The sequence below is a fragment of the Peromyscus californicus genome, unplaced genomic scaffold (genome assembly GCF_007827085.1).
Source record: "Peromyscus californicus insignis strain IS unplaced genomic scaffold, ASM782708v3 Scaffold_18__1_contigs__length_77618521, whole genome shotgun sequence".
Classification (NCBI taxonomy): domain Eukaryota; kingdom Metazoa; phylum Chordata; class Mammalia; order Rodentia; family Cricetidae; genus Peromyscus; species Peromyscus californicus.
In genome coordinates, this window is record NW_026294480.1 from 12,241,905 (window position 1) to 12,254,747 (window position 12,843).

Sequence of the window (12,843 nt, forward strand, 5' to 3'; positions counted from 1 at the left end):
TCTGTAGAGTTCATGGTTCTCTGACTGCCTTCCCTAGCACTTGAACCTTATTACACTGAGTTCTTATTTCACATTCTTTGGGTCTTGGGCAAATTGTGGTTGAGCAGATAATAATGACTGCCCTGGGGGTTAGGGAGAGAGGGATAGGGGGCTGGGGAGAGAGAAGAATCAAGGTGGCTGAGTATGACCAACATGTGACACATGCAAGTATGAAAATTGCACAGTGTGTCCTGTTACTTTTTGTACAACTAGTATGTGCCAATACTTTAAAATGTCAAAAGGGGCACGCACCCCCAGCTCTGGGCCGCTCCTGTCAGGGATGATGTCGTGGATGTTCTTGTAGTAGCCCAGGCACAGTGTGGTACAACGCACAAGCGCACCCATGTACAGAGACAGGATGGGGATGAGCAGTGGCTCTCGGCATTCCAGGTGACTGTGAAGCAAAATGGCTACGAAAACAACCTGTAGGAGAGAAGACAGGGCAGGTCAGCAGAATGAGGGAGCTGGTCCAAGAGGCTAGGTCACCCTCCTGAACCCAGCAGCTGACAGGGAGAGCTCACCAGGGGCTCTGACTCTATCCTGACCTCCTGTGACCCAGATGCAGATGCCTGGGGTTCACTGGAGGAGTTCAACCATGATTTTGTGAGCCCCACCACTGGGACTCTTTTAAGGCAATTTGTATCTCTAGTAACAACTAAGAACTACCTAGAAACTTGGGCTTCTTAGTTGCCTCACTCGTGGCTACTGGAGGCTTTTTCCACAGCAGAGGAAAAAGCTGTGGCAGTCTGTGATGTACAGGGACATACGGCTGGAACATTCACAGGATAGAACTCACCAATAATGCTGTTCCAAACACCACTGGCAATGATGATGGAACAACCCAACTTAGAAAAATATAAAATTCTCAGCTTGGAAAGGTATTAAAATATTAACTATTATGTGACTACAATGCCCATTTGTTTCCTGATTTAGAGACCTGGACGTCTTGTACTTGGAAGGAGCGGGTTTCATATTCACCATCGACAAAACTTAATGCTCCGAACCACAGTGGTGATATTTAGAGGCTGCAAACGGGTTGTGTGGATGGTAGAAGTGACCACAGTCGGGAGAGACTCAAGTCATGATGAAGTGTTAATCTCTCTTGGATGTGTCGGTCTCGAAAGCAGAGTTTATGATGTATTAACTTCCTCATCCTGCAGCTGCCTGGAATGTGGCCAACCTCACCACTGGGTTCTCAGAGCATGGGGACAGAGGTGCTACATGGATGTGTGGCTATGAGCAGGCAGCCGAGAACACGGGCGACCTGAGAAGATACAAGCTGGGGAGGTGTTCATTCTCACTAAGTCGCTCACTCAGTCACACATACTGGCCATGCCAGGAGGACATGCTGGGCAGTGACAGAAGCAAGCATGCCCATGACTGTCCCCATGCTGCTTCTAACTGGACCAAAGACAGTGAACTAAAAGATGTGGAGACCAGCAGGAAGAAGCCTTGCCAGGACACACGGATTGAGCCCGAAGCTTGGGCATTTGAGGTTGTGGACACAATGCCCATACTCAGCTAACTAGTCAGAGCTCCCTTTTAGAGCTTAGCGTGGCATATCCATAGCAAGCTTCACGTTATTGCCATCTTCATAAAGTGCACTGGAAACCACAGTGGTGATATGCAGAGTCTGAAGCCTGACTGTATGAAAATGGAAAATGTAAAGCTCAGTGTATCCTCTAAACCCTAAGCTGTCAAGACAGTTCTGCAAGACAGAAGTCCGAGGAGCAGGACCATGGAGGAGGACCTGAACAAGGAGAGGGATACATACCAAAGAGAGGTAAGCCCACACAGCAGAAGGGTGATGGGGGATGGGCTTGGCAGTGGAGCCCCCAAGGCCAAGGTGGAGATGCTGTCAGCCTCCCCCTGAAATTCTAACTGACTTGAAGCATGTGGCCCAGCACTGGTCACAGGCCACCGCCCTTACGTCTTTATGGCAGACCACATCACTTCCCAACTCAGCATTATACCTGTGCACTTTGCCTCCTAGTCTGGAATCACAGTGCTGAATCTGTCAGGGCCACCAAAAGCATGTCAGATTATATAAGAAAGGAACCTGTGGCGTCAGTGGTGAGGATGTTCCCCGTGAAAGCATGTACGGGCCCCAGGCCAGACCCTGGTACTCAGTGATAGAGACAGTCCTGGACTGACCTCTTGGGGCTGACAATCCAGCAGAGAGGACAGACACACTAATCAAACAATGGGCCAGTGAGTACCCACTGCCTGTCATGACAGAGTCGCTGTGGAGGGTGGGGTCGGGGGTGGGGGGGGAGCATCTGAGCATCTCTTTGCGGGGCTCTGCCTGAGCTGAGACCCTTAGACTGAGCAGAGGTGGAAGGAGCAGAAAGGAGGAGAGGGAAACTGAGGCAGAGTATTTCTTCCAGGTTGGAGCTGTGGTAGGCGGACGGTGGACCAGAGAACAAGGTGGTACGAGGACCATGCTGGGGCTGGACAGGCAGTGAGTAGGGTTTGTGGGCTTCAGCCCCTCCTGGGTCAGCATGAGGATTGAGAGTTTCAAGGAGCCCTGAGGTGGTCAGGATTTTGATGGATAAGACAACTGTGGCCACACTAGGAACAGTAGAAGCCAGGGCCGCAGGGTGGGGGTGCGTGAGGAGGCTGCTCAGCACTGTGGGTGGGAAGGGATGATTTTTGATTAGAATGAATGACAGTAGCGGGGGGTGGGGGAGGGCACAGCAAAGGGAAGTGATGCTAGGGACTAGAACATAACCCTCCACGATAAGGGAAGTGTTCCCAGGGTGGCTCCGGAGCTTCTACCCTGATGATCGCACTTGCCAATTTACTCAGCCAGATTCTTGTTACGGAAGATCTTCAATTCAGGGGCCTGTTAGTAGCTTTGTCTGGGTCTCTAATAGGGGGAGCCTATGGATATTTAACGGAGGAATCACAGTCATGTTGTAGATGCTGTAATCCTAGGAGACAACACGATTTGATTTTCTTGTTATTATAAGAGGGCCTATTTAATGTAGATTTAGAGGCTGGGCATCCTAGACAGCATGGGGCAGGCCCTGGGGGGACCCCTCTACCTACCTTGGCTGTGTTGCTTCATGGCTGAGGGCAACAGTGAGAAGTGTGTGTGACAGGAAAAGATCACTTGAACACATGACACCAGAGGGGCTGGAATCCTACAACCCTTCCAGGGGCAGCGCTCAGTGATCTAAGTAAGGCTCCACCTCTTAAAGAGATCAACCCTGCTGGATGGATGTGAAATTGAGGGGGGGGCAAATAGCATCCACACCAACATGGGCAGGAGTTAAGAGCCCTCATGGGCAGCATGAGGCCAGTGTTTCCTAGGGAAAGAGGAGTCTAGAGTGAAGAGCCATTGAGCTGTTTATGAGACAATGGAAATTGCCTCCTGGGTCGAAGGGCACAAGGTTCTTAGTAAGAACCTTCTGGAAGAACTGACAGAGGTAAAACCAGACCTCTGCAGGGAACACACTGAAAAGGAAGTGGGGAAAAAAAGGAGGCAGTGAGTGGAAGCTGTCCTTCTAAGAACTGTGGCTGTGAAGTAATACAGAGAAGGACAGGACTGTAGCTAGCTAACAAGATACGCGGGGATCAAGAACAAGCTGCTCGCTGCCCTTGGGTTTTCTATCTATGTGAGCATGCGTGCATGCCCAGACACTCATCCATGGACACAGGAGGGTCACTGAAAACTAATTAATAAGGCTCCCCAGAAAGCAGGCCAAATCAGGACCCGAGGGACAGGTAGAGGAGGTGGCCCTGAAAGAGAGAGAGAGAGCACCTCTTCAAATGTGGGAGTGTGGAGGCTGCAAGTTAAGCTTGCAGGACAAGGGCCACAAGGTAAGAATGTGCTTGCTTCAGTGTTCTCTGAGACGTGGGAACCGAACCGAGGTCACCTCCTGGGAAGTGTGACGGGGGAGTGACCTTCTGCAGCAGCTCCCCAGGGTCAGCTGAGGTGACTTACAGTTCCTGCAGAAGCATTTGCTGCTGGAGACAGGTGAGGCAGGCACAATAAGGGTCAGTCCAGGGCAGGGTCTTGTCAAAGGCTGAGGTGAAAAGACCATGAGCAGAGAGGGCTCCCAGCTGACCTCTGAAGGCAGGGGTGGGGGGGGGGGGTTATTTCAGCAGAGGGCAAAGTCTGGGAGGCACCAGGAAGGACAAACAGCATCAGGAGAATTCTCACTCTGATGCCGAACAAGTAAAGAAAGTCTGGATGAACACGGACTAAAACAAGACAAATTCCTTTGCGATGTCACTGACGGGGACACCTGGAACTACAATTCAATCCGGAGGTGGAGAGCAGGTCACGTGCCTCACCTTGTACTGTTGTGTGAAACCAATACACTTTGGGGCAGTTTTTTTTTTAAAAGTGGGAGTTGCTGCTAGAACTCTGAGTATTACTAACCACTTTTCTCACTGATTTATCTTCACACCATGGAAGTTCCTGAAAAAAGCCGCACCCTCCATGGAACCTTCTGCGAGGCTGATTGGATGACTAGAGCTGTAGTGGCCCTGGAGAGGTTGGAATGTTGCAGGTCCACAGCCCTGTTTACAGTTTATTCCGGGCTATCTTGAGTCTTATAAACAGCCATTCCTTGTCTACCTTGGTCTGAGCTGACATCCCAAGACTAACAGATAAAACCTTCTGGAACGTATCAACGAGAACCCCAGTTTCCACCCGCTGAGGCGTCTACAGCTTGTAGATGAGTCTTCTCCACTTTGCTTGGCTGTGACCTGCCTACATTCTGTTGCCGCTGATGTATTTTAAGTGTCTTGACTAATGATTTTCTTTGTACTGTTAGAATAAAAATGTCTTCAAACTATTACCACCCCAGACATGGAATTTGGGGGTAACCTAAATCTGTACTCTTAGGACCATGGTTGCTCATATTTAGCTTCAGAATAAACTCTTATCCCTTTGGAGCTGATGGTTATGTTTTGGCATTGACAAGGTAGATAGTTCAAAGTGCTTTGCATAGGACCTATTTACAAACGGTCAGGTTAGGTGCCCTGACAGCTTTCAGGTAATGAGAAGAATGAAGTGGGGTGGGGGGTTGAGGGGGGCAGGAGAGAAGACTTACAAAGGAAAATGATATTTATTCCCCCAACCACACTGTGACAGGAACTCAGACAACAAGGTTTAAAATAACTGCTCTACCAGGAATAGCCAGAAGGCATCTGCACTCAGCCTCCCTTGCTTCCCCCAACCAGATCTGTTGATTCCAATAAGCAGGGGTCAGGATCAGGTTGGAAAGCAGGGAGGAAAATGGCTGTGGGTGTATGGCAAAGTATTTTCCATAAGTATGTTTTTTTTTTTCCTGTCCCTAGATGCTGACTCCATTTATCTTAGGCAGAGCTAAACTCCTTCTTCTTCCTTTCTGCTTCCTTTTGTCTTTCCGCCTTTGTAATAACACACATCTGCAAACTCCCACTGAATTGCTGCTTCTGTTTGGAAGGCGAGATGTTTCTTTCACTTCAAATTAAATGGCACGTGAACAAGGCAGCTTAATCCAGCTCTCAGAGGATGCTGAACGTAACTCCGGGACAAAACTCTAATAGCGGTACAGGAAAATTAACAAGATAGATCAAAGGATGATGCTAGCTGGTATTCAGGCACACGCATACATGTTCGCAAGAATTATTTTCAATTACTTTCCCATGGAATAAATGCAATTAATTTGGAAATTTAATTCTTGGTCTTTAAGGAGGTTAAACCTAACAGTTTAACTGTAGATTATTTCCAAGCAGTGGTTTATAGATGAAGTTGTACAGTTAAGACAAATGCAGGAGCTGACTGTAGGCGGAACTGAGAATTGGGATGTGTGAGCTGAAATGATGGTCCAACCCTTCTTCAGAAAAATGTTATGCTCAAGCACCCCCCCCCCCCCGCCCCCGCATGGCTAAGTCCTGCTCAGACTGATAGGGACTGCATGCATCTTCTTTCCCAGAAACTTTTCCTGTTTTATCCTTAGAGGGAAGAAAAAAAAAAAAAAAAAGACGAAAGGCGGGCCAGGGCTGGTGCCAGCCCTGAGATTGAAGGGGAACGAAAGCCCTCCTCTCAGACAATGTGGTCAGGCAGTGGAACCGACTTCCTGTTCGTTTTGAAATGTGGGTGTGCTGGCTAGTTTTATGTCAACTTGACATAAGCTAAAGTCAACTGAGAGGAGGGAACCTCCGTTACGAAAACATCTCCTTAAGATCAGGGCTATATGCAAGCCTGTAAGGCAGTTTCTTAGTCAGTGATTGATGGGTGAGGGCCCAGCCCATGGTGGGTGGTACCACTCTGGGTTGGTGGCCCTGGGTTCTATAAGAGAGCAGGCTGAGCAAGACAGTAAGCAGCACTCCTCCATGACCTCTGCATCAGCTCCTGCCTCCAGGTTCCTGCCCTGTTTGAGATCCTGTCTTGACTTCCTTTAATGATGGACTAAGATGTGAGAGTTTAAGTCAAACAAACTGTCCCCTCCCCAGTTTGCTTTGGTCAAGGTGTTTCATCACAGCAACAGTCACCCTAAGGAAGACAGTGGGGAATGATGTGTGAGTGACAGAACTTCACGGCACCCACACCAGAAACCATGTTTGAAAATAATCCCAGTGCTCTGGAGTTTGAGGCAGGAGGATTGGAGTGTCCAAAGTCAGCCTAGGCTATAAAGAGAGAGACAGAGAGATCTTGTAACAAATAAATAAACTGAAACCCAAACCAAAGCCAAAACAACAATAACAGAAAACCCAGGTCGGTCAGATGGCTCAGGAGATAAAGAGCTTGCTGCTCAAGCCTGGGGACCTGAGTTCAATTCCCAGATCCAGGCAAAGGAGGAAGGAGAGGACTGATTGGACAGAGCTGTCCTGTGATGCCCTGCATGTGTGCACAGTTTGTGTGCCCCACCCATAACAAGACATAAAGCTTTAAAAAAGAGGGAAAAAAGAATAATTCCATGAGTCCCAAGAGCTCATTCAGAAACCAAGTGATAGATTGTTCTGTCAGGCCCTGTAGGGACTATGTGGACAAGGGCAAGAGCCAAGGGACCACATAAGACTGGCCCCAAATGTATCTGGTAATACTCTGTTATCATTGTGTGTGTGTGTGTGTGTGTGTGTGTGTGTGTGTGTGTGTGTGTGTGTGTGTGTGTATGTGTGTGTGTGTGTGCGCGTGAGTATGTGAGTGAGCGTGTGTATGTGTGTGTGTGTGTATGTGCCTGTGTACACATGTGCATGAGCACCCTCACTTGTGTATGCACATGTGGAGGTCAGAGGTTTCTGTGTATCTCTTCTCTCACTCTCCATCTTCTGTTTTGAGACAAGGTCTCTCACTGAACCTGGAGCTGGCTGCTTCATAGACTGGCTGGCTGCACGCCCCCGGATTCTCCTGTCTCTGCCTCCCCAGTGCTGGGGTTACAGACAGACACTCTTACACATTTCCCCCGGTGCTGGGGTTCTGTCCTCTCGTCCTCAAGCTTGCAAAGCAGGCACTTTATCCACTGTGTCACATTGCCCATATCCTTACTAACCACTTCACATTCCCACACTTTAAAAACAATGGTTCAAATCTCAGGCACTTCATTTAAACCTGTACAACCTCATCCTAGCAAGATTGTATAAGACACTACTCCAATTACAGGATATTACCTTGCCTCACTCATCAAACAACCATCACAATCCATATCTGCTGTGAGCCAAATACTGGGGAGTACCACCCCCACACAACTGTAAATACAGTTTCAACATCTCGGTTCCATCAGTCAATCATTCATCAGACAGCCACTCTGAGGAGCTGTGACAGATACATAGACCGTAGTTACCTGAGCTATGACATCTGAGATTGAGGCACATCCCACCAGGAAACTGTATTTGTGTTTTAAGAGAATGCCAGCATGGGTCCATGCCTGCCGGAAAGAACAGAATTTTCAATGAGAGACGTGGCTGGGATTATGGGGCTCCTTACATTACGACTTAGTAGGTATTCCTAAAATACACTCTGTGCCTCCAAAAGTCAGAGCAGCGGGTCTGAGAAGTCTTTCACTGGTAAAAGTAACTTCATCCAGTGGCTGGCTAGTGCCACACTGGATTTTCAGTGGAATGAGGAGTGAGTGCACAAATTTATTCAGTAGCACCGATAAGGAGATAAGCCAGCTGATTGGGTTGGTCTCCATGGCTGGAAGCTGAATGACCCCCAAGAGTGGAGACACAAGGTCTCTCCTGGAGCAGTCTTGATCCCCAAAAGGACATTAGAGCGAGAGTTCTAAGGTGGTTGGGACTGAAGTCATCAGCTCATGAGCAGATCAGGACTCTGTGATGATGTTGTCTTCAGGATCTGAGCTTGGCTTTGTGTGTTGGAGGGAGGCTGGAGAAAATCCTAAAATAGGAGCGGGCAAGGCAAAGCTCAGCAGATAGCAGGTGTGGAGGTTGATGTTCACAACAGGATGCGTAAACTTCACATCTTACCTTAATGGTCGATTTAGACCAAAAGACTGTATTGGTTAGTTGTTGTCAACTTGACACAAGCTAGGGTCATCACGGAAGAGGAAACCTCACCTGAGAAAATGCCTTTAACAGAATGGTCTGTAGGCAAAGCTGGGGGGAATTTTTTGATTGACAGTTGGTATGGAAAAGGCTCAGCCCACTATGGACAGAGCCACTCCTAAGCCAGTAGGCCTAGGTTGTACAAGAAAGCGGGCTGAACAAGCCCTAGGAAGTGGCTCAGTGAGCAGTGTTCCTGCATGGTCTCTGCCTCCAGTTCCTGCCTGGCTTCCTCAGCGGTGGACTGCACATGGGAGTTGTAAGAAGAAATGAGCCCTTTCCTCCCTAAGCTTCAATGGTTTTTATCACAGCAATCGAAAGCAATCTAGAACACAGAGGACTAACATGACATCTGAGCTGAACACAATGAGCAAATCATTGGGTCTGGGTCAAGAGTTTGCGTAACAGTGGCTGCATCTACTTCCTTCCCTGACTCTGGGGTCCCAAGGTGTCAAATGTCTAAAAAAAATGTAGATAACATTTGCGAATAGCATCTTGTGGGTAGCCTTGTTGTCTTAATGCCATGGGTGAAAAGCTTCATGATTTCTAAAAATTATCTCCTCAACCAAGTTATAAGGATGGTGCTGCAGGCATGTACATGTGCATGCCTGCATGTGCATAGGGAAGATGATTGCTTTTTATAAATGTTTATTATTTTGGCTTTTATCAGCAGCGTCTTACTGTTCTATTGGGGTCTTCAGAAGAATTTATGAATAAAACATGAAGGAAAGGGCCCTTATCACACACACTCTAGTGTTGTGCTGGGTAAATATCCAAAAATACTTGGGACTAGAATTATTAGATAACGAAGCCTGGAAGAATTCAAAATCTGTAACAAAATCTGGGCATCATTTTCTTTCAAACCACCACAACTACATTAAGCAAAACAATCCCTATCTATCTATCTATCTATCTATCTATCTATCTATCTATCTATCTATCTATCTATCTATGCATCTATGTTATAGATTGATAGAGACAGACAGACAGACAGATAGATAACCAGAGGTTGGGACCAAGGTCTAAACACAAAATTTGTATTCTTATACAAAGAGTCTGAAAGTAAGTTTACATAATATTTAAGGGATTTCTGAGTGTGAATTAGAATCTCACACATGAAATTGACTGTATGGTTTCCCAGATGTGGTACCATTCAGGACGCTTTAGGTCTTTGAGAAGTTAGGGTCTGGGATTTGGGATGAGGGACACTCAGTGTGTACTGAGCTTTAAAAATGCTGTTGTGGCAAAGAAAACGGCTGGCAGGGATAGAAGGCAGAGCATCTAGGAGTCTGCAACTCCCTTCCATGAAAAGTCATGAGTTCCCAGAATTCACTGTCTAATTACAGCTCTCTGTTTAGATCCCCACTTCCAGTTTACAGGGTGGACAGAGTGACATCATAGGTTCAGTCTGTCCAGTTCAACCTTAACTCTTTCAGCACCAAGGCTTGACTCTGATCTCTGATGAAGCTGCCTATATGCACCAGGTTCCTTGTGTAAAAGTGTGGGGTACGGGGACTGCACAGCCCCTTTGAACTGTCCTTGGCTTCACCTGCATCAGCTGCCAGAGGCAACACAGATGGCCAAAGTAATGAAAGGGAAATCCAGGCACAGGTGGCCACAGGTGACCCAGCTCTCCTGCCTACGGTAATTTACAAAGAGGCCAATGGAAGATTTTATTACTAGCTATTAAATATTAATTTTGTATTGTCTCTTTCTAGCCATACCTAAATGAAAAGAATAAAGCCTTCCCTTCACGACTATTGACACAGGATTCACGACAGCTCTTTCTTTATATCATAAGCCTGGTAACTAAGCGATGCCACAGCCCCTCCCACTGCTCAGGAGAAGCAATACTGTGGAACCTGCATGTCTGCATCACACAAGCAGCCAGTGCATGAGAGAGCTAGCCTCATCTTCTGTTACTGAACCTATCAGACAAAATAAATGACAAAGTAAATCAAAGTGTCCAATTGTGCTTTCTTGCCGTCTGCTAGAACTTGTGGCAAAGACATATGTAAAAACCATCACAAATTGATGGACACCGCTAAAGTTCAAGGGTCAGCTGGAACCCCCTACACTGTAGGTGGAAATGGTGAGCGGCTGTGGAAATGAGCTTGACGGTTCCTTGAAAAATTAAAAAAAAATACATAAGCACCAGACAACTTAGCAGTCCCATTTCTAGACGGGAAAGAACTGAAAAGCAGGGACTCCTTTTCAGGGACTCCCCAAAGAACTGAAAGCAGGGACTCAAAAGGATATGTGTACACTCAAGTTCTTAACTTTATTCACAGTAGCCCAAATGGAGAAGTAATATAAATAAGTAGATAGGTAAAAATATATTTTATCTATACAAGGAAATATTATTCTCTTTATAAAGGGATGAAATTCTGACACATTCTATAGCACAGAGAGAACATCGATGCGGTCTATAATAAAATCAGCCAGTCACAAGAGAATACACACAGTTTGAATCCCCTTGTGTGGTATCTTCATAGAGTCACATTTATAGACACAGAAAGTAGAGAGTGGTTTCTGGAATAGGGCATGGTGAGGTAACATTCCTGTTTAATGGGAACAGTTTTAATTTGCAACATAAAAAGCACTCTAAACTGATGGCACAGAAACATGAATGCTCTCCTACTATTGAACCAGACACATAAAAATGCTTAAAATAATGAATTCTATGATAAACATATTTTGCCTTAAGGAAAAGGAAAGCCCATGGTTTCCTCTACTTACCATAGCATCCATAAAAGGGAAGGCAGCGAGATATAGGAAGGCCCTTCGGGTTTTGCTCCCCACAGACTCATCCACATGATGTAGCTTGTTGATGATGTAGTACCCTAAATCACTGTAGGCTACAAGGGACCAAAACAGACATGGCGTTTACATGATTTTTGTCCAAGACATTTAAAATAATTTTAATTGTAATATCTGCTTATTGCAGAAAAGTCAAAAAAACTGTAAGAGACTCATGCATAATCTCATTCTTTTACTGGCGGGGTAGGTGGGGATTCCAGTTACCAAGTACTTTTTTGGTGTGTTAGGTATGCATATGAGTTCCAACATGCTTACCTAAGGAGGCCAGACCATATACTCCCTTCTAAGCCACAACTATCTCTGAATGATCTCTTCTCACTCACCGGATGACTCCCAATGGGTTGATTTTCCTCTGTATTTGCTAAGTATTGATTTGCCCAATTTCCTAGTGTACATTCGTGGTATTATCTGACATTATAACAGAATGCTTGGTGGAAACAGTTGAAGCTAAATATTTAAATATTATTAGGTATTTCCTAAGAGAAAATTTCCAGAGTTTAGCATGAGTTTTCAGCACAAGTTTTAAAGCAAGCTTTTGACACTTGCCAGTGTCAATGCCACTTCTTGGGAGGAGGGTGGTCACTACTGGAAATTGTCCTATGAAGCAGAAAGTGATATCCAGAGGGTGTTTTGGGAGTGCTCCTGTGTCAAGACTTGTCATGGTGTGGGACTGATGCACAGAGGGAATCCAATATATACTCAGGGTATATCCAAGCCCAACAGGTAAGAGGAAAGATGTAGGCCTTGAGGATCCTGAGGGATGCTATTAACAAAGACGAAAGGACGGTCTGCTAGTTTGACCTCATGGATGCAGATTAAGACAAAAATGAATCGATGCTCTTCAAGGCTTTATAAGTGCTCCACCACATATGTCCCTCTCTCATAACTATGGATGTGTACACGTGACACCTAGACACAACTCTGACATCATAATGGAGCTAAGGTGAAAAACAGGACCCCCATGTCAGAGTTCAGAGGGCAGGGACTTATCACCACACAAGCCAGTCAACGGAGATACTAATGCTCCTTTGCCAGCACTGGTCTTGAGTCACAGGGATTTTATAGTAATTTGACCTTGAACATGACTTTTAGGAACCTAAAATGGATCTTTGGGAATTGCAGAGGTCAGAGTGGGCAAGTAGCCGAAGGAGCTAAGATAGTTCCAAGGTCCAGAGAACAAGGTGGGGTTGAGGTGATGGTTGCAGAGGGAGCCACGGTGTTGGGTGAGCAGAGTGGCAGGCCTGTCAAGGCCACTGAGGAGCAAGAAGAGAAGCCCCAGGAGAGGACATCCTGAAGGAAAGAGCAGCTCTGGGAAGATGAGACTTGTTATAGAGGGGCGGGGGGCGGGGAGAGGGGTGAGGAGACAGCTGTGCTTGGATTTGCCATTTGGATCAGAAGCCCTGACCGAGATGAGAAGCAGACAGGTGGCCCAAGCTGACCCTGGAAGGCAGGGTGAGTGCTTTTGTCTGAGTCTGCAGTGAGGTA

At 46.5% G+C, this 12,843-nt stretch overlaps 1 protein-coding gene across 1 annotated transcript in view; it reads right to left on the reverse strand.

The window, feature by feature from the left end:
* The window catches only part of Ankh (ANKH inorganic pyrophosphate transport regulator), a 139,131-nt gene that overhangs the window by 34,116 nt on the left and 92,172 nt on the right, over positions 1 to 12,843 (reverse strand). The window contains exons 3-5 of the mRNA XM_052743047.1: positions 11,278 to 11,396; positions 7,821 to 7,904; positions 292 to 462 (exon numbers count right to left, since the gene is read on the reverse strand). Coding sequence (XP_052599007.1) covers positions 292 to 462; positions 7,821 to 7,904; positions 11,278 to 11,396 — 374 coding nt within the window. The remainder of the gene's footprint in view (positions 1 to 291; positions 463 to 7,820; positions 7,905 to 11,277; positions 11,397 to 12,843) is intronic.